Source organism: Lagenorhynchus albirostris, chromosome X (genome assembly GCF_949774975.1).
Source record: "Lagenorhynchus albirostris chromosome X, mLagAlb1.1, whole genome shotgun sequence".
In the NCBI taxonomy this organism is placed as follows: domain Eukaryota; kingdom Metazoa; phylum Chordata; class Mammalia; order Artiodactyla; family Delphinidae; genus Lagenorhynchus; species Lagenorhynchus albirostris.
Window position 1 is genome coordinate 67,916,410 of NC_083116.1, and position 22,019 is coordinate 67,938,428.

Below are 22,019 nucleotides of genomic sequence, written 5' to 3' on the forward strand. Positions count from 1 at the left end.
TTATATACTTTCAAATTTTCTCTTACATGAAATACAGCTTTACAGTGACTATCCTAAATGCTGAATTTCTACATGCCTTTATGATTATTTTCTTAGGATACTTTCACAATCGTCTTAGATTACATGGCAAAAAAAACTAGGGTCGTAAATTAGGCTTACCTCTCTCAGGAAATAGAGGACACAAGTTCTTTCACTGTGCCCTTTGAGCAGAAGTCTAACTTTACAAACTTTTGATCTTTGCTTCACACTGCAAAGCTTACTTCAGTAAGACCACAGGGCTAGCTAGAACCTCGAGTTTCTTGCTGTTTGAGAGCAGTTTTCAGGCTCAGGTCGGGAGGCAGCAGAAATAGTGACCTTTCAGCCATTTGCAAGCTCTACTCAAACAGGGCCACCATGAAAACAACTGCAATGGAATTCCCCTTCAATGGAATTAGTTCGTACTTCTTCATTTGAATTTGAACAACAGTAGAATGGTGTAAAGTATTACCACTAAGCTTAGAGATGACAAACACAAGTTATAACTACCAAAATTCAATTTGAATTTAATGTGGAAGCAAATGAACTTTTCCTCAGGATAAGAGGCTGGGCAGATGTACACTTAACCACCCCATGACCATCAAGAGCATGAACTCACCATGAGGAGTGGAGAACAGACTGAGTAGGATAATAACACTAGGTTGAACTCCATGTTCTATGAGAACCTTTACAGCTTCAATTACAGTGTTTCCAGTGCCTGAAATAAAATGACAACCAAATGCATTGGCAACTTTAACATTCATCTCAAAATGTCTTTGAGTTTCTTTGAAGTAAAGGCAGTTTAGTAATGTAATACAAGATACTACTAGAGGGCTTCCCTGGTGGCGCAGTGGTTGAGAATCTGCCTGCCAATGCAGGGGACACGGGTTCAAGCCCTGGTCTGGGAAGATCCCACATGCCGCAGAGCAACTGGGCCCATGAGCCACAATTACTGAGCCTGCGCGTCTGGAGCCTGTGCTCCGCAGAGAACAAGAGAGGCAGCGATAGTGAGAGGCCCACGCACCGCAATGAAGAGTGGCCCCCACTTACCACAACTAGAGAAAGCCCTCGCACAAAAATGAAGACCCAACACAGCCATAAATTAATTAATTAATTAAAAAAAAAGATACTACTAGACACCTTGAGAAAACCATAGTTCAAAAAGAGTCATGGACCACAATGTTCATTGAAGCTGTATTTACAACAGCCAGGACATGGAAGCAACCTAAGTGTCCATCAACAGACGAATGGATAAAGAAGATGAGGCACAACCTAGAGGGGTGGGATAGGGAGGGTGGGAGGGAGGGAGACGCAAGAGGGAAGAGATATGGAAACATGTATATGTATAACTGATTCACTTTGTTATAAAGCAGAAACTAACACACCATTGTAAAGCAATTATACTCCAATAAAGATGTAAAAAATAGATAAATAAATAAAAAATAAAATAAAAATAAAACGATGTGGCACATATATACAATGGAATATTACTCAGCCATAAAAAGAAGCAAAATTGAGTTATTATGTAGTGAGGTGGATGGACCTAGAGTCTGTCATACAATGCAGTAAGTCAGAAAGAGAAAAACAAATACCATATGCTAACACATATATATGGAATCTAAAAAAAAAAAGGGTTCTGAAGAACCTAGGGGCAGGACAGGAATAAAGATGCAGATGTAGGGAATGGACTTAAGGACACAGGGAGGGGGAAGGGTAAGCTGGGACGAAGTGAGAGAGTGGCATGGACATATATACACTACCAATTGTAAAACAGATAGCCAGTGAGAAGCAGCCGCATAGCACAGAGAGATCAGCTCGGTGCTTTGTGACCACCTAAACGGGTGGGATAGGGAGGGTGGGAGGGAGATGCAAGAGGAAGGAGATATGGGGTATATGTATATGTATAGCTGATTCACTCTGTTATAAAGCAGAAACTAACACACCATTGTAAAGGAATTATACTCCAATAAAGCTGTTAAAAAAAAAAGATACTACAAGACAAAGCTTCATTTGAAGGTGCCTGTTTTTTATCAATGATGTTATTTTCAATAACAGACATAACCCATATACTTTTCAGTTTTCAAATGCACAACAAGCCCTAAATTTGTTCAGTATTTGAGATATCAAATATAATACCCACCCACCACCCCTAACCCCAGGATATGAGTAAGCTTAGGAAACAGACTAGAATAGGAAAAAAAAAATTACCTCCAAAGAGGATAAATCCTTGAGAAAATCATTGCTATACTCATTGGGCTAGAGAAGGGACATATTTCAATGTATTTTCTGTGTTCTATATATTTTGCCTCATTAAATCCTTTGCTTCAATGTGTTAATTTTAAGATAGAAGTTTTTGGAGCTAATAAAGTTTGACTAATGTGTATTCTCTTATTACACAATAAGAATTCCCCAGAGAACTGCCCAGGGCAACTCCAAATCAAAACAAAACATTTAGAACAAAACAAAACATTTAGAAATGGCTTTCTAAAGAATGGTTTTTGAGAAAAACAAAAAACACATTTAGAAATGGTTTTCGCCTTTATATAAGGGTACCTAGAAGGCAGGCACTAAGTTGAATTTAAACCCTAACCAAAGGTTACAAATTAAACACAAGCCACTCACTGAGAATCGGATACATCAGAAGGACTTTTCTCCTGTAAATGTCTGGGGGGAACTTGGCATAATATACTTTGGCTCTTTGTGTCTCCTCATCACTCTGAATCAGGATCTTTCCAATTCGTATGGATCGACAGCAGTCTCGTAAACCTTGTTCCATTGCCTCACCTTGAAGAAGGAAATAAAAAAGAAGGAAAGAGGGATTAGGAGGAGATACAGTGAAAGTCCAAGAATAGGCCAAAGCAGAGTTTTTGACTGTTATTAATACAATAAATAAAGACACTGTCAAAATGGAAGCAATTCTTCTTAAGCTAACAGCTTTTACTTCGGATATGCTCATATTTTATACTTAGTTCAGGTCAATGAAACTAGGATACGCTAGTTTTATTACTGGCTTGCAAGTTTTAGAGCTGTCATGCTTCCATGATTACAGTAAATAAAGTGTTTTATTAAGCTGCTCCTTGAACTTTTCTAATATCAGGAACATTTTACTCCTATTATTTTAAAGAAACTGTGTTACTTTCATCTGGCAAAAATATAAAATATTTATGGAAGAATGGGGGCTACAGACCAAAGGCTCTCCATTTAGATTAAGCTGGCGTCAAGAGATATCACTTAGACCCAGCAATGACTTCAATGGCAGAGGCTTCATTGGCAAACAGTGAAAAAGTAATATATGTTCCCTCTCCCCGCTAGAGAACCACAACCAACACCACCACCACACCCTTGGTTTCTGAACACAGAGCTATTTTTGAGTCTGAATTCCTTTAAGGAAGTGTTTGCCAAAGGTCAACCATTTTCATACCATCGTCAAGATTTTAGGCCACATCAAAATTCTACTTGTATGGTTATTTACTTAATATTTTTCTTTAAATTAACTGGTTTTTTTACATTTATTTTAAAAGGAAACTTTATATCACTAGTGAAAATATAAAAACAGTTTCTTTCTATTAGGTATGAAAATCAACCAATAGCTATTAAGGTTAAAAACACCCTGTCTATGCATCACCCCCAAGGTCATCCTGTATACACTAGGGGTGCGAGGACCATGCTGCTGCCTTTAGGGCAGAAGCTGGACTAAAACAGAAGAAATTGTGCCTTAAAAGCCCATCTCCATTGTCTTCACCAGTTTTAAAAGGTTGAACACCATTGTCCTGAAAATCCTATCGTTGTTTAAGAGCTACCTTCTATAAAAAAGGGAGCTTAAAGCTCCTATTTTATTGGAGATATTCAATTGTTCACAAACAGAACTTCATAGCCAGAGAAGAAAAGGGAATGTTTATATGTGAAATAAAAATCCGGGGACTTCCCTGGTGGTCCAGTGGTTAAGACTCCATGCTGCCACTGCAGGGGACACAGGTTGGATCCTTAGGGGAACTAAGATCCCACATGCTGCATGGTGTGGCAAAAAAAAAAAATCTGTTTCCAATGCAAGCAAGTGGGGCTTCTACCATACCTTGGATCCTGTACAAAGAATAATTAAGGAATTAAGTTGCTGAACGGAAATAATCATCCCCATGTAACAGGTATAGGTCCTAATTACAGGCATGTGATTTTGCTGCACAAAGGTTGGTTTAGAAGGATAATCGGTTGGACTCAAACACAAATATTTATAAGACTAGCAATTGGAAATACCTAGAGTTAATCACAGTTAAGTTCTTTTGCCTACATAGTCACATACTCATCAAATATAAAACTAAAAATATTAAACAAGCCATTCGGTCCAGTTCCTGACAGGGTAGGACTGTTCCTCACAAAAGAAATTAAAAAAAACAGAACAAAGATTTTCTCTAGTTGGGTGCTCAGAGTTCTGCAGGCCTGAATTTGTGCTGTATTCCCTCAAAATTCAAGCTGCCCTGTTCTCTCCAAGATAGCATCATTGCATCCTCTTGTTCTCCCACCCTCCTCTGAATCTTTCAAAGCTGGCTTGCCCATGGGGATAGGCCACTAAGGAAGATGCTCTGCAGTTAAAATTAGCCAAACTCGGCGACACATAGGCTATGATTCCAAGGCACCATGAGGATAGACAACACAGGTGGTGAGATTTAAGCTAAGGAAGGCTGCAATTGTGACAGACAAGACCGCCTCTCTCCTGGAAAATAGCAACTGCATCTATGCACGCAAAGAGACAAAGTCACACATATGCAAACCTACCGCTTCTCATTATGCTGACCCCACAGTTTCCCTTCTCAAATTTCACTCCTTCATACTTGTACCCTGTTGGGGAATAAAACCGAAGAATTTATCTTTCATCATTGGAGAGACCTACTTATTTAATAAAGTATCTAAGCTTTAAAGCAGATGGGTACAGAGCAACTCTTGTCCAGACATACTGTATAACATCATAGGTTCCCTGTGAAAGTAATAAGAAGAGCCATGATTTTTCATATTTACTTTTTAATTCTTCATAAAAAACCTGTGGGAATAATTGGGAGAGAGGTAGACTTCATCGACTGGGAACAGGCCTTATGATAGAATGATATTCACATACATGTTCCTCAAACTGAATTCAGACAAGAATTGTACTCCAAGAATGCTAGAAAGCCCATCAATTCAAACTGGGACCCCACTGTGAGCCACAGCAGAGAGCCTCCTCATTCCGGTCCCTTTTTATGAGCCTCCATTCTGCATTAAAAAGCAGAAGAGAAAGGTTGAAGTAATTATCAAGACATGTTCATGCCTTGGTCTCATCCTGAATTTGTATCAATTATGATGCAGCAAATTCAGCCCCCAATTTTCATAAAATCAACCTTTGGATATAACAGCTTCCATTATTTACTAAAGAACCAAATCAGAATTTCAAATCCCTAAAATAGGGATCCTTGGTTTCTTTCTATTAGAGCAGAACAAAGCCCCTTCTCTAATCCTCATCATTTTTAGTTTTCCTTTTTTTTTTTTTTTACTTTTCATCCCTTTACCTGGAGTTTCAATGCCAAACCAGCCCACCCATTTGTTAACACCAGAAGCTTCCCTACAGAGGTGAAGATAAGCTGCCAGCAATTCTTAGCTCTGGTCCCAATGTGCCATCATCAAAGGCAACACCTGCATGCTGAAGAATATTTATTAACCTTTAACTTGAACTGACCAGCAAGCCATTAACAAAAGGTCATCCACATAAATTTCTTTGCTAAATGTCTCCAAGTTTATTAAGTTGTTTAAAAGAACAGCTCCACATAGACTCCTCATTTTGCATACTGATTTACTCAGACTGCTTTTTTTCCATTTTCCCCCAATTCTATCTCAGAATTTTTATGAGGCGAATATGAGAGTAACAGCCCTGGTTACCTGTTGGAGTGGTCACCATGCATTCTTTATATGGTAGCTGATTCAATCCCTCTTCCACAACAAGTCTGATCTAGAGAGTCAAAGGAAGAATAAGTTGAGAACTTGCTAAGAATCTCCTGTTAGCTGTAAGCCTCAGGAGCTGAAAACTAGGCAAAAAGTCAGTAACATACTAGGCAAGGATTTAGCTTATGGAAGTAGGAAGGGGGCCCCTATCATGTGTTAGATACAGAGATAGAAACAAATGCCAGGCTGCTTGCTGCTAGGTATCCAACCTCGGTTAGGCACATGATTGCCACTAAAAGGCTCAAGTATGCTTTCTGATTCTCATTCAGTCAGTCCAGGCTATATTATGAGAAATGCAATACTACAGCAAGTGTCAAGAGTCATGGCAGGAACACTTGGAAGTAATATACTTCTGGCTACTCTAGAAATAGTGCTCACTGGAAACTTCTTTGCCTTGTTTAGTACTCTGAAACTGTCAAGTCAGATACTTTTTAACAAAGGCCCACCATAATGCAAAATAAAGCCTGAATTTCTTAGGAGGAAATAAATGAGTGGATGGGGCTGAACCAATTTACTGAACTTGAAGAAGGATCCAGTCGAATGCATTGGGACTTCCCAGCTTAAAAAAAAAAAGGCTCCTAATGATCTTACTATGTGGTACAGAGGAAAGAATCCATCAGAACTACTAGGAATAGCCTCCAAAAACCACCGGTTATGGTATTTCTATGACTACCCAGAGCCCATTACAAAAAGGCAGTGCTGAGTCTGCAAAGCACATTTTCTCCAATCAATATTACATTACTGATTGAGACTCAGGAACATCAGGGAGAAATGTCAGGCCCCATGCTCTGTTATCACAACAAAACATCCTGCTGCCATTAAAATGATCAATGCTAAATGGGCCAGCACTTTGTCAACCTGCAGCACCAGAGGGTCAAGGAAGCTCATGAATACCGTGTGTGTGTGCATACTCACCTCTAGCCACCACCTTCTGTGGAGGTTAATGTTTCTTACGAGCAAAAAGTACAAGGGAAGAAGAGGATCATTTTCTTTGAAGAGCCTAGTTCTCCTAGTAACACTCCTCTAAAGAGTCTTACCTCCTGCCCATCTCCTGCAACTCTGGGACAGAAACTAGTGTGTCCAAGCCTTACAGGAGAACATAAAACCAGAAGAAGGGTGACTAAAATATAAACAACTCAAGATCTGAGCGCCAGGAGAGCCAATCCTGACAAATTCAGGATAGAATTAATGTCCACTATAACAGGACCCTTGTGCTAGAAGAGACAGTGTACTAGAAATCCTCAACACTAGAAACCTCAACAGCTCCTGTCCCTACCACAATCACAACTGACCCTCCACACCCCCCACCCCCAATATCAGGACCTTCAAATCCAACTGCAGAGAACAGACAGGTCCTAATTACCATCCCCTGAGGTGAATTATGCCCTGGATCCTTATTATCTCACTTGACTAAGATATAATACTTGCCCTTCCAGGCAAGCATTTTACAATAACCATGAACTTACTTCCTATGTTCTCCAGAAAAATGGAACAAGGAGAGCAAAAGAAAGAGCAATCATTTTCTACCAGTGAACACCAAGACCTCTGTTTTCCCCACAGCAGCCACTGACACAATTGCCTTGAACCTGTCCCTTTGGTTTGATAAAAGCATAAAGACAGAATAACCTATCACTCCAAGAATGTCAACTACATTTATCTTGATGCAGTCCAAGGATTATTACTGGCCCTGGAAGCTCAAATAGAAGTGGCCTTTGAACCAAGAATACTTAAAGTCAAAAATGGAACAGGAGTTGTCTACACTCTTTTGGAATAAAGATTTCCCTAGGGAAAAGGTAAATAAAGAGTTTCGCGCCTCCCCCCACCAACACCATCACATTCCCTTTAATAATATATCTTCTACTATCTGATTATAACTATAAGCTTAATAAGTCACTTTTCTTTCTTTCCCAAACTAAATACTGAGAACAGTATTTAGATTGTAAACCCCACAATATCAGACACCATGCTATATGCTTTACCACTGTATCTCCTCCCCCCACAACACAGTCTAGCACAGTGTCTGACTCACATGAGTTCAATGTATATTTCATGAACAGATGAATACTAATAACCACAGCAGAATATGTGTCAACCTCATTCTAAGCACTGAACAAATTTAGATATAAACACAAGAAGTAAACAGGGCTTACCCAAGACAGCCCAATTTGGCCTGAGAACCTCTCAGATGACACTAACTAAACAGAATTGGGCTTGGTCAATTCTTAACAGCAAGTCCCTGAGCACAGACAGTACAACTTAGTATTTCACGTGTGAGGATACTACAGAAAAGAAGAGGCAAAATAGATATCCAACCCCATGTAAACTACAAGCTAGGTATTAGTTTTTGTGCATTCGATGGATCCCACAAGGGTAACTACTAGGTCTTTTACATCTTTGATTTCCTTTTAATTTACTTCACTTCACTGCCCTAAGAGGAGGCATTTAAGCCTCAGGATCAGGTTACCAAGATCCACTTGAAAGGTAGTAAGTGGTACCTCAGAACTACAGAGAATTAGTTCATGGACAATGCTTTGAGGTGAATGGGACTGAGGCAGAGCTTTAATGCAACAGTAGAAACAACACTTGCAAAGTCTAGCAAGATGTGGGTTACTTGGTACAATCTCTTTTGACCCCAGAATGCTCTAGAACAAAAAAGCCCCTTGGCCTACTACGATTGTATCACTAGGAACAACAGTGAAATGAAAATGGAAAGCCTCCATCCACCTACCAAACGATCCGCAGAAAACATGAAGTCCCCTCTACTGGCTGTCCTAAAAAAAAAGTACAAGTTTTAGTCTAGATTAGAGCTTTAAAGTGAAATATTACTTAATATATATAGTAACTCTGATATTAAAACGTATTACATGCTAAAAGCTTAAAGGCTTACCTGTAACAGACTATTATTGAGACATGACATTTTTCACTAGGATACAGGAACCTAAATGGAATGACTTGGTAAATATTATTGAAAATGCTCATTTGATATTAACACTAGAGAGAGGAATTGAAAAGATCATGCAGTCTCCCACGGAACTGCCCAAGTATATACTCTTCAATCAGGAGATGAACAAGTTCCCCCTGGAAGATGGCAGCAAGTCCAGAGCTCAAGTTAAGAAAAAAACTTTGCAGTTAGAAAACCAGGTTCTCCCCATTCTCGCGCACCATTCACCTTGATCTAAAACCCTATTACCAACATAAGTAACCCATCTATTGATACTCTGTCTCTAATCCTTTTTGGAATGAGAATGGCACAAACAAGTAAATCCTCTGTTTCTGCCATTGCTTTCAAGAAGACATAACCTAATTTCCAAGACCTTTCTCAAACTATTGATAACTTTTTCCCTTTGCCTGTTTTTCAACCAAATAGTTTATTCCGTACATCTTTCTACCTACTTCCTGTACACTTCCTTCTGGCCAGTACTTTCAGATCCTGAGGTACCCAAGTAATAATAATCGAGGGTTGCACCTACCCACAAACTGTTACCCAGCCAAAAGAAGAATGTTTATAAGGCTGACATTTTTTCTGTATGTAAAAACCTAGCATTGTTCCTCCTCTTTCTCTCATGTAAGTTAAACGATCTGACAGACTTACAGTTTATGTACTTAAAAATCCCCATCTGCCTATCCATAGCATACCTAAAATATTCCCCAACACAGCATCGAAATGGAATATGCAAGCATATATTATCTCACTATACGATTAATCATGACTCTTTTTCAAGCTTCATTTACTTTCTCTGACAGGGAAAAGCAATGAAATACCCCTGACACAAATGGCATTAGGTTTCTTAGAGTAACCACAGTTCTATCATTATTACAGATACTAACTCTCTAAAATATGGACTATAATTGAGCAATAGGAAGAATATAGGCCTGTATTCTTTCTTTAATTTTAATTTTTTACATCTTTATTGGAGTATAATTGCTTTACAATGGTGTGTTAGTTTCTGCTTTATAACAAAGTGAATCAGTTATACATATACATATGTTCCCATATCTCTTCCCTCTTGCGTCTCCCTCCCTCCCACCCTCCCTATCCCACCCCTCCAGGTGGTCACAAAGCACTGAGATGATCTCCCTGAGCTATGCGGCTGCTTCCCACTAGCTATCTACCTTACATTGGGTAGTGTATATATGCCCATGCCTCTCTCTCGTTTGTCAAAGCTTAGCCTTCCCCCTCCCCATATCCTCAAGTCCATTCTCTAGTAGGTCTGTGTCTTTATTCCTGTCTTACCCCTAGGTTCTTCATGACATTTTTTTTCTTAAATTCCATATATATGTGTTAGCATATGGTATTTGTCTTTCTCTTTCTGACTTACTTCACTCTGTATGACAGACTCTAGCTCTATCCACCTCATTACAAATAGCTCAATTTCGTTTCTTTTTATGGATGAGTAATATTCCATTGCATATATGTGCCACATCTTCTTTATCCATTCATCCGATGATGGACACTTAGGTTGTTTCCATCTCCGGGCTACTGTAAATAGAGCTGCAATGAACATTTTGGTACATGACTCTTTTTGAATTATGGTTTTCTCAGGGTATATGCCCAGTAGTGGGATTGCTGGGTCATATGGTAGCTCTGTTTGTAGTTTTTCAAGGAACCTCCATACTGTTCTTCATAGTGGCTGTACCAATTCACGTTCGCACCAGCAGCACAAGCGTGTCCACACCCTCTCCAGCATTTATTGTTTCTAGATTTTTTGATGATGGCCTTTCTGACTGGTGTGAGATGATATCTCATTGAAGTTTTGATTTGCATTTCTTTAATGATTAATGATGTTGAGCATTCTTTCATGTGTTTGCTGGCAGTCTGTATATCTTTTTTGGAGAAATGTCTATTTAGATCTTCTGCCCATTTTTGGATTGGGTTGTTTGTTTTTTTTGTTATTGAGCTGCATGAGCTGCTTACAAATTATGGAGATTAATCCTTTGTCAGTTGTTTCGTGTGCAAATATTTTCTCCCATTCTGAGGCTTGTCTTTTGGTCTTGTTTATGGTTTCCTTTGCTGTGCAAATGCTGTGTAGTTTCATTAGGTCCCATTTGTTTATTTTTGTTTTTATTTCTGTTTCTCTAGGAAGTGAGTGAAAAAGGATCTTGCTGTGATTTATGTCATAGAGTGTTCTGCCTATGCTTTCCTCTAAGAGTTTGATAGTTTCTGGCCTTATATTTAGGTCTTTAATCCATTTTGAGCTTATTTTTGTGTATGCTGTTAGGGAGTGATCTAATCTCATACTTTTACAAGTACCTGTCAAGTTTTCCCAGCACCACTTATTGAAGAGGCTGTCTTTCTCCACTGTATATTCCTGCCTCCTTTATCAAAGATAAGGTGACCATATGTGCCTGGGTTTATCTCTGAGCTTTCTATCCTGTTCCATTGATCTATCTTTTTCATTTTGTGCCAGTACCATACTGTCTTGATTACTGTAGCTTTGTACTATAGTCTGAAATCACGAAGCCTGATTACTCCAGCTCCGTTTTTTGTTCTCAAGATTGCTTTGGCTCTTCAGGATCTTTTCTGTCTCCATACAAATTGTGAAATTTTTTGTTCTAGTTCTGTGAAAAATGCCACTGGTAGTTTGATAGGGATTGCATTGAATCTGTAGATTGCTTTGGGTAGTAGAGTCATTTTCACAATGTTGATTCGTCCAATCCAAGAACATGGTATACCTCTCCATCTATTTGTATCATCTTTAATTTCTTTCATGAGTGTCTTACAATTTTCTGCAAACAGGTCTTTTGTCTCCTTAGGTAGGTTTATTCCTAGATATTTTAATCTTTTTGTTGCAGTGGTAAATGGGAGTGTTTTCTTGATTTCAATTTCAGATTATTCATCATTAGTGTATAGGAATGCCAGAGATTTCTGTGCATTAATTTTGTATCCTGCTACTTTACCAAACTCATTGATTAGCTCTAGTAGTTTTCTGGTAGCATCTTTAGGATCCTCTATATATAGTATCATGTCATCTGCAAACAGTGACAGCTTTACTTCTTCTTTTCCGATTTGGATTCCTTTATTTCCTTTTCTTCTCTGATTGCTGTGGCTAAAACTTCCAAAACTATGTTGAATAAGAGTGGTGAGAGTGGGCAACCTTGTCTTCTTCTGATCTTAGTGGAAATGCTTTCAGTTTTTCACCATTGAGGATGATGTTGGATGTGGGCTTGTCATATATGGCCTTTATTATGTTGAGGAAAGTTCACTCTATGTCTACTTCCTGCAGGGTTTTTATCATAAATGGGTGTTGAATTCTGTCGAAAGCTTTCTCTGCATCTATTGAGATGATCATATGGTGTTTCTCCTACAATATGTTAATATGGTATATCATGTTGATTGATTTGCGTATAATGAACAATCCTTGCATTCCTGGAATAAACCCCACTTGATCATGGTGTACGATCCGTTTAATGTGTTGGATTCTGTTTGCTAGTATTTTGTTGAGGATTTTTGCATCTATGTTCATCAGTGATATTGGCCTGTAGTTTTCTTTCTTTGTGACATCCTTCTCTGGTTTTGGTATCAGGCTGATGGTGGCCTCGTAGAATGAGTTTGGGAGTGTTCCTCCCTGTGCTATATTTTGGAAGAGTTTGAGAAGGACAGGTGTTAGCTCTTCTTTAAATGTTTAATAGAATTCGCCTGTGAAGCCAACTGGCCCTGGGCTTTTGTTTATTGGAAGATTTTTAATCACAGTTTCAATTTCAGTGCTTGTGATTTGTCTGTTCATATTTTCTATTTCTTCCTGATTCAGTCTTGGCAGGTTGTGCATTTCTAAGAATTTGACCATTTCTTCCAGTTTGTCCATTTTTTTGGCAGAGGGCTGCTTGTAGTAATCTCTCCTGATCTTTTGTAATTCTGCAGTGTCACTTGTTACTTCTCTTTTTTCATTTCTAATTCTATTGATTTGAGTCTTCTCCCTTTTTTGCTTGATGAGTCTGGCTAATGGTTTATCAATTTTGTTTATCTTCTCAAAGAACCAGCTTTTAGTTTTATTGATCTTTGCTATCGTTTCCTTCATTTCTTTTTCATTTATTTCTGATCTGATCTTTATGATTACTTTCCTTCTGCTAACTTTGGGTTTTTTTTGTTTTTCTTTCTCTAATTGCTTTAGGTGCAAGGTTAGGTTGTTTATTTGAGATGTTTCCAGTTTCTTAAGGTAGGACTGTATTGCTATAAACTTCCGTCTTAGAACTGCTTTTGCTGCATCCCATAGGTTTTGGGTCATCGTGTCTCCATTGTCATTTGTTTCTACGTATTTTTTGATTTCCTGTTTGATTTCTTCAGTTATCACTTCATTAGTAAGTCATGTATTGTTTAGCCTCCGTGTGTTTGTATTTTTACAGATATTTTCCTGTAATTGATATCTAGTCTCATAGCGCTGTGGTCAGATAAGATACTTGATACAATTTCAATTTTCTTAAATTTACCAAGGCTTGATTTGTGACACAAGATATGATCTATCCTGGAGAATGTTTCATAAGCACTTGAGAAAAATGTGTATTCTGTTGTTTTTGGATGGAATGTCCTATAAATATCAATTAAGTCCATCTTGTTTAATGTATCATTTAAAGCTTGTGTTTCCTTATTTGTTTTCATTTTGGATGATGTGTCCATTGGTGAAAGTGGGGTGTTAAAGTCCCCTGCTATGAATGTGTTACTGTCGATTTCCCCTTTTATGGCTGTTAGTATTTGCCTTATGTATTGAGGTGCTCCTGTGTTGGTTGCATAAATATTTACAATTGCTATACTTTCTTCTTGGAGCGATCCCTTGATCATTATGTAGTGTCCTTCTTTGTCTCTTCTAATAGTCTTTATTTTAAAGTCTATTTTCTCTGATATGAGAATTGCTACTCCAGCTTTCTTTTGCTTTCCATTTGCATGGAATATCTTTTACCATCCACTTACTATCAGTCTGTATGTGTCTCTAAGTCTGAAGTGGGTCTCTTGCAGACAGCGTATATATGGGTCTCGTTTTCGTATCCATTCAGCCAATCTGTGTCTTTTGGTGGGAGCATTTATTCCATTTACATTTAAGGTAATTATCGACATGTATGTTCCTATTCCCATTTTCTTAATTGTTTTGGGTTCGTTGTTGTAGGTCTTTTCCTTCTCTTGTGTTTCTTGCCTAGAGAAGTTCATTTAGCACTTGTAAACCTGGTTTGGTGGTGCTGAACACTCTCAGCTTTTGCTTGTCTGTAAAGGTTTTAATTTCTCCATCAAATCTGAATGAGATCCTTGCTGGGTAGAGTAATCTTGGTTGAAGGTTTTTTCTACTTCATCACTTTAAATATGTCCTGCCAGTCCCTTCTGGCTTACAGAGTTTCTGCTAAAAGGTCAGAGGTTAACCTTATGGGGATTCCCTTGTGTGTTATTTGTTGTTTTTCCCTTGCTGCTTTTAATATGTTTTCTTTTTATTTATTTTTTGACAGCTTGATTAATATGTGTCTTGGCGTGTTTCTCCTTGTATTTATCCTGTATGGGACTCTCCGTGTTTCCTGGACTTGATTAACTATTTCCTTTCCCATATTAGGGAAGTTTTCAACTATAATCTCTTCAAATATTTTCTCAGTCCCTTTCTTTTTCTCTTCTTCTTCTGGAACCCCTATAATTCGAATGTTGGTGCGTTTGATGTTGTCCCAGAGGTCGCTGAGACTGTCCTCAGTTCTTTTCATTCTTTTCTCTATATTCTGCTCTACAGTAGTTATTTCCACTATTTTATCTTCCAGGCCACTTACCCATCTTCTGCCTCAGTTATTCTGCTATTGATCCCATCTAGAGTATTTTTAATTTCATTTATTGTGTTGTTCATCATTGTTTGTTTCATCTTTAGTTCTTCTAGGTCCTTGTTAAATGTTTCTTGTATTTTCTGTATTCTATTTCTAAGATTTTGGATCATCTTTACTATCATTATTCTGAATTCTTTTTCAGGTAGACTGCATATTTCCTCTTCATTTGTTAGGTCTGGTGTGTTTTTATCTTGCTCCTTCAACTGATGTGTGTTTTTCTGTCCTCTCATTTTGCTTATCTTACTGTGTTTGGGATCTCCTTTTTGCAGGCTGCAGGTTCATAGTTCCCGTTGTTTTTGGTGTCTGTCCCCAGTGGCTAAGGTTGGTTCAGTGGGCTGTGTAGGCTTCCTGGTGGAGGGAACTAGTGTCTGTGTTCTGGTGGATGAGGCTGGATCTTGTCTTTCTGGTGGGCAAGTCCACGTCTGCTGGTGTGTTTCTGGGTGTCTGTCGACTTATTATGATTTTAGGCAGCCTCTCTGCTAATGGGTGGGGTTGTGTTCCTGTCTTGCTAGTTGTTTGGTATAGGGTGTGCAGCACTGTAGCTTGTTGGTCGTTGGGTGAAGCTGGCTGCTAGTGTTGAGATGGAGATTTCTGGGATATTTTCGCCATTTGATATTACGTGGAGCTGGGAGGTCTCTTGTGGACCAGTGTCCTGAAGTTGGATCTCCCACCTCAGAGGCACAGCACTGACTCCTGGCTGCAGCACCTACAGCCTTTCATCCACACGGCTCAGAATAAAAGGGAGAAAAAGTAGAAAGAAAGAATTAGTAGAAGTAGAAAGAAAGAAAGAAAGAAAGAAAGGAAGAAAGGAGGGAGGGAGGGAGGGAGAGAGGGAAGAAGGAAGGAGGGAAGGAAGGAAAAAAGAAAGAAAGAAGATAAAGTAAAATAAAATAAAGTAAGATAAAATAAAAGAAAGTTATTAAAGTAAAAAATAACTATTAAGAAGAAAACATTTAAAAAAATGGACAGATAGTACCCTACAACAAATGGTGGAAGCAAAGCTATACAGACAAAATCTCACACAGAAGCATACACATACACACTCACAAAAAAAGGAAAAGGGGAAAAAATCATAAATCTTGCTCTCAAAGTCCACCTACTCAATTTGGGGTGATTTGTTGTCTAAAGGAGGGAAGGAAGGAAAGAAAGAAAGAAGATAAAGTAAAATAAAATAAAAATAAAATAAAGTTACTAAAATAAAAAATATTAAGAAAAATTTTTTAAAGAAGGATGGATAGAACCCTACGACAAATGGTGGAGGCAAAGCTATGCAGACAAAATCTCACACAGAAGGATACACATACACACTCACAAAAAGAGGAAAAGGGGAAAAAATGATTAATCTTGCTCTCAAAGTCCACCTCCTCAATTTTGGATGATTTGTTGTCTATTCAGGTATTCCACAGATGCAGGGTACATCAAGTTGATTGTGGAGCTTTAATCCGCTGCTTCCGAGGATGCTGGGAGAGCCTTCCCTTTCTCTTCTTTATTCTCTCAGCTCCCGGGGCTCAGCTTTGGATTTGGCCCCGCCTCTGAGTGTAGGTCGCCGGAGGGCATCTGTTCTTCGCTCAGACAGGACGGGGTTAAAGGAGCAGCTGCTTCAGGGACTCTGGCTCACTCAGGCCGCGGGAGGGAGGGGTACGGAGTGTGGGGTGAACCTGCGGCGGCAGAGGCCGGCGTGATGTTGCACCAGCCTGAGGCGCGCCATGCGTTCTCCCGGGGAAGTTGTACCTGGATCCCAGGACCCTGGCAGTGGCGGGCTGCACAGGCTCCCCGGAAGGGGCGTGTGGATAGTGACCTGTGTTCACACACAGGCTTCTTAGTGGCGGCAGCAACAGCCTTAGCATCTTATGCCCGTCTCTGTGGTCCGTGCTTTTAGCCGCGGCTCACGCCCATCTCTGGAGCTCCTTTAAGCAGCACTCTTAATCCCCTCTCCTCCCATACCAGGAAACAAAGAGGGAAGAAAAAGTCTCTTGCCTCTTCGGCAGGTCCAGACTTTTTCCCGGACTCCCTCCCGCCTAGCCGTGGTGCACTAACGCCCTGCAGGCTAGGCTCATGCCGCCAACCCCAGTCCTCTCCCTGCACTCTGACCGAAGCCCGAGCCTCAGCTCCCAGCCCTGCCCACTCCGGCGGGTGAGCAGACAAGCCTCTTGAGCTGGTGTGTGCTGGTCCACTGATCCTCTGTGCGGGAATCTCTCCACTTTGCCCTCTGCACCCCTGTTGCTGTTCTCTCCTCCGTGGCTCCGAAGCTTTTCCCCCTCCGCCACCCGCAGTCTCTGCCCACGAAGGGGCTTCCTAGTGTGTGGAAACCTTTCCTCCTTCACATCTCCCTCCCAATGGTGCAGGTCCTGTCCCTATCCTTTTGTCTCTGTTTATTCTTTTTTCTTTTGCCCTACCCAGGTATGTGGGGAGTTTCTTGCCTTTTGGGAGGTCTGAGGTCTTCTGCCAGCATTCAGGAGGTGTTCTGTATGAGTTCTTCCACGTGTAGATGTATTTCTGGTGTATCTGTGGGGAGGAAGGTGATCTCGCATCTTACTCTTCTGCCATCTTCCAAAATCCCTAAGTCTGTATTCTTTATATATAAATACTCCCTAAACTCAGAAAACTCTATCCACACACCTACACATAGACAGCCCATTTAAAACAGGCTTTATGTACTGTGGTTTTCAAATGAAACTATACTAATAATATTACAATTTCACCTTTCATTTCTATAATTAACCTTCACAACATGCTTGTCAAAGAAGTAAAAGTCAGCGAACTACCAAGAAAAAAGAAAAAAAGACTGACGCCTACTTCCCCATTTGCTAGACCTACATAAACTTGTCTAAGTAGCCAGAACACAGTTTTTCAATAGGGAAGATAAGTCTGGATTTGTCTTAAAGAAATATTCAATAGTATATCTTGAGAACACATCTGAAATGTTTGTCTTTAATTTTTAAACAGTTACACAAATATATTACATAGAAAAGTTAGGTTAATTAATCAGAGTTGCCCAAATTCATTATTTTACTTTAGAAACAGACATTGTAACATCTTCACACTCTCCTCAAAAGTATCAGCATCATCTGATAACTTCTGGATGATAAGCACTTCTCTACATTCCAAAAAAGGTACACACTATGAGAACCTAATGTGAACTGTTATCTCTTCATAGTTATTTGACTTCCAGTTAAAGCAGTCACTGCTCCAGGTCATCCCACTACAAACAGTAATTACTAACTTATCCCCTGATGTTTTTGACAGGCTTCAGATGGACACTGTTTACTTAAATCAATTTAGAAATTAAAGTACAGTTAGAATACAGTAAGTGGGTTGCATTCCTTAAAAACCCACAGTCACACCGCACGGGTTTGTGACAAGGGGCTGTCGCAGTCCTCATTCTGGGTTATGGTTTTATGTTTAAATTATCCACACCAATCAGCAGCATCATTTGGGATTTCTGAGCAGACACTTCAAGCACAATTTCTGGACTGAAGGGGCGAAAAATGTCTGACAGCAATGCAAGCTTACTCCGTGCTGCCAGAGCAGGCAACTTAGACAAAGTAGTGGAATATCTCAAGGTGGGCATATACATCAATACCTGCAACCAGCCGTGTGGATGAAAGGCTCTTGGTGCTGCAGCCAGGAGTCAGTGCTGTGCCTCTGAGGTGGAAGACCCAACCTCAGGACACTGGTCCACAAGAGACCTCCCAGCTCCACATAATATCAAATGGCGAAAATCTCCCAGAGATGTCCATCTCAACACCAACACCCAGCTTCACTCAACGACCAGCAAGCTACAGTGCTGGACACTCTATGCCAAACAACTAGCAAGAGAGGAACACAACCCCACCCATTAGCAGAGAGGCTGCCTAAAATCATAATAAGTCCACAGACACCCCAAAACACACCACCAGACGTGGACCTGCCCACCAGAAAGACAAGAACCAGCCTCATCCACCAGAACACAGGCACTACTCCCCTCTACCAGGAAGCCTACACAACCCACTGAACCAACCTAACCCACTGGGGACAGACACCAAAAACAACGGGAATTACGAACCCGCAGCCTGCAAAAAGGAGACCCCCAAAACAGTAAGATAAGCAAAATGAAAAGGCAGAAAAACACACAGCAGATGAAGGAGCAAGATAAAAACCCACCAGACCTAACAAATGAAGAGGAAATGGGCAAGCTACCTGAAAAAGAATTCAGAATAATGATAGTAAAGATGATCCAAAATCTTAGAAATAGAATACAGAAAATACAAGAAACATTTAACAAGGACCTAGAAGAATTAAGGATGAAACAAGCAACGAAGAACAACACAATAAATGAAATTAAAAATACTCTAGAAGGGATCAATAGCAGAATAACTGAGGCAGAAAACGGATAAGTGACCTGGAAGATAAAATAGTGGAAGTAACTACTGCAGAGCAGAATAAAGAAAAAAGAATGAAAAGAACTGATGACAGTCTCAGAGACCTCTGGGACAACATCAAACGCACCAACATTCGAATTATAGGGGTTCCAGAAGAAGAAGAGAAAAAGAAAGGGACTGAGAAAATATTTGAAGAGATTATAGTTGAAAACTTCCCTAATATGGGAAAGGAAATAGTTAATCAACTCCAGGAAGCACAGAGAGTCCCATACAGGATAAATACAAGAAGAAACACACCAAGACACACATTAATCAAACTGTCAAAAAATAAATAAAAAGAAAACAAATTAAAAGCAGCAAGGGAAAAACAACAAATAACACACAAGGGAATTCCCATAAGGTTAACAGCTGATCTTTCAGCAGAAACTATGCAAGTCAGAAGGGACTGGCAGGACATATTTAAAGTGATGAAGGAGAAAAACCTGCAACCAAGATTACTCAACCCAGAAAGGATCTCATTCAGATTTGATGGAGAAATTGAAACCTTTACAGACAAGCAAAAGCTGAGAGAGTTCAGCACCACCAAACCAGCTTTATAGCAAAGGTTAAAGGACCTTCTCTAGGCAAGAAACACAAGAGAAGGAAAAACCTTACAATAACAAACCAAAACACTTAAGAAAATGGGAATAGGAACATACATATCAATAATTACCTTAAATGTAAATGGACTAAATGCTCCCACCAAAAGACACAGACTGGCTGAATGGATACAAAGACAAGACCCATATATATGCTGTCTACAAGAGACCCACTTCAGACCTAGAGACACATACAGACTGAAAGTGAGGGGATGGAAAAATATATTCCATGCAAATGGAAAACAAAAGAAAGCTGTAGTATCAATTCTCATATCAGGAAAAATAGACTTTAAAATAAAGACTATTAGAAGAGACAAAGAAAGACACTACATAATGATCAAGGTATTGATCCAAGAAGAAGATATAACAATTGTAAATATTTATGCAGCCAACACAGGAGCACCTCAATACATAAGGCAAATACTAACAGCCATAAAAGGGGAAATCGACAGTAACACAATCATAGTAGGGGTCTTTAACACCTCACTTTCACCAATGAACAGATCATCCAAAATGAAGATAAATAAGGAAACAGAAGCTATAAATGATACACTAAAAAAGATGGACTTAATTGAGATTTATAGAACATTCCATCCAAAAACAACAGAATACACATTTTCTCAAGTGCTCATGAAACATTCTGCAGGATAGATCATATCTTAGGTCACAAATCAAGCCTGGTAAATTTAAGAAAATTAAAATTGTATCAAGTATCTTTTCCGACCACAATGCTAGGAGACTAGATATCAATTACAGAAAAACATCTGTAAAAAATACAAACACATGGAGGGTAAACAATACAGTACTTAATAACGAAGTGATCACTGAAAAAATAAAAGAGGAAATCAAAAAATACCTTGAAACAAATGACAATGAAGACACGACGAACAAAAATCTATGGGATGCAGCAAAAGGAGTTCTAAGAGGAAAGTTTATAGCAATACAATCCTACCTTAAGATACAGGAAACAACTCAAATAAACAAAGTAACCTTGCACCTAAAGCAATAAGAAAAAGAAGAACAAAAAAACCCCAAAGTTAGCAGAAGGAATGAAATTATAAAAATCAGATCAGAAATAAATGAAAAATAAATGAAGGAAATGATAGCAAAGATCATTAAAACTAAAAACTGGTTCTTTGAGAAGGTAAACAAAATTGATAAATCATTAGCCAGACTCATCAAGAATAAAAGGAAGAAGACTCAAATCAATAGAATTGTAAATGAAAAAGGAGAAGTAACAACTGACACTGCACAAATACAAAAGATCATGAGAGATTACTACAGGCAACTCTATGCCAATAAAATGGACAACCTGGAAGAAAAGGACAAATTCTTAGAAATGCATAAACTTCTGAGACTGAACCAGGAAAATATAGAATATATGAACAGAAAAATCACAAGCACTGAAATTGAAACTGTGATTAAAAATCTTCCAACAAACAAAAGCCCAGGACCAGATGGCTTCACAGGTGAATTCTATCAAACATTTAGAGAAGAGCTAACACCTATCCTTCTCAAACTCTTCAAAAATATAGCAGAGGGAGGAACATTCCCAAACTCATTCTACGAGGCCACCATCACCTTGATACCAAAACTAGACAAGGATGTCACAAAGAAAGAAAACTATAGGCCAATATCACTGATGAACATAGATGCAAATATCCTCAACAAAATACTAGCAAACAGAATCCAACAACACATTAAAAGAATCATACACCATGATCAAGTGGGGTTTATTCCAGGAATGCAAGGATTGTTCAATATACGCAAACCAATCAATGTGATCCACCATATTAACAAATTGAAGGAGAAAAACTGCACGATCATCTCAATAGATGCAGAGAAAGCTTTCGACAAAATTCAACAACAATTTATGATAAAAAGTCCTGGAGAAAGTAGGCAGAGAGGGAACGTTCCTCAACATAATAAAGGCCATGTATGACAAACCGACAGTCAACATCGTCCTCAATGGTGAAAAACTGAAAGCATTTCCACTAAGATCAGGAAGAAGACAAGGTTGCCCACTCTCACCACTCTTATTCAACATAGTTTTGGAAGTTTCAGCCACAGCAATCAGAGAAGAAAAGGAAATAAAAGGAATCCAAATCAGAAAAGAAAAAGTAAAGCTGTCACTGTTTGCAGATGACATGATACTATACATAGAGAATCCTAAAGATGCTACCACAAAACTACTAGAGGTAATCAATGACTCTGGTAAAGTAGTAGGATACAAAATTAATGCACAGAAATCTCTGGC

At 39.1% G+C, this 22,019-nt stretch overlaps 1 protein-coding gene across 4 annotated transcripts in view; it reads right to left on the minus strand.

The window, feature by feature from the left end:
* Window positions 1-22,019, minus strand: part of UPRT (uracil phosphoribosyltransferase homolog) — a 40,209-nt gene that overhangs the window by 2,724 nt on the left and 15,466 nt on the right. The window contains exons 2-7 of one of the 4 annotated variants that reach the window (XM_060137049.1): window positions 8,867-8,917; window positions 8,708-8,750; window positions 5,917-5,986; window positions 4,786-4,848; window positions 2,638-2,799; window positions 635-733 (exon numbers count right to left, since the gene is read on the minus strand). In XM_060137049.1, coding sequence (XP_059993032.1) covers window positions 635-733; window positions 2,638-2,799; window positions 4,786-4,848; window positions 5,917-5,986; window positions 8,708-8,750; window positions 8,867-8,917 — 488 coding nt within the window. Of the gene's footprint in view, window positions 1-634; window positions 734-2,637; window positions 2,800-4,785; window positions 4,849-5,916; window positions 5,987-8,707; window positions 8,751-8,866; window positions 8,918-17,183; window positions 17,269-22,019 lie in introns of all 4 variants that reach the window. The other 3 variants (XM_060137052.1, XM_060137050.1, XM_060137051.1) reach the window with 3 other exon arrangements.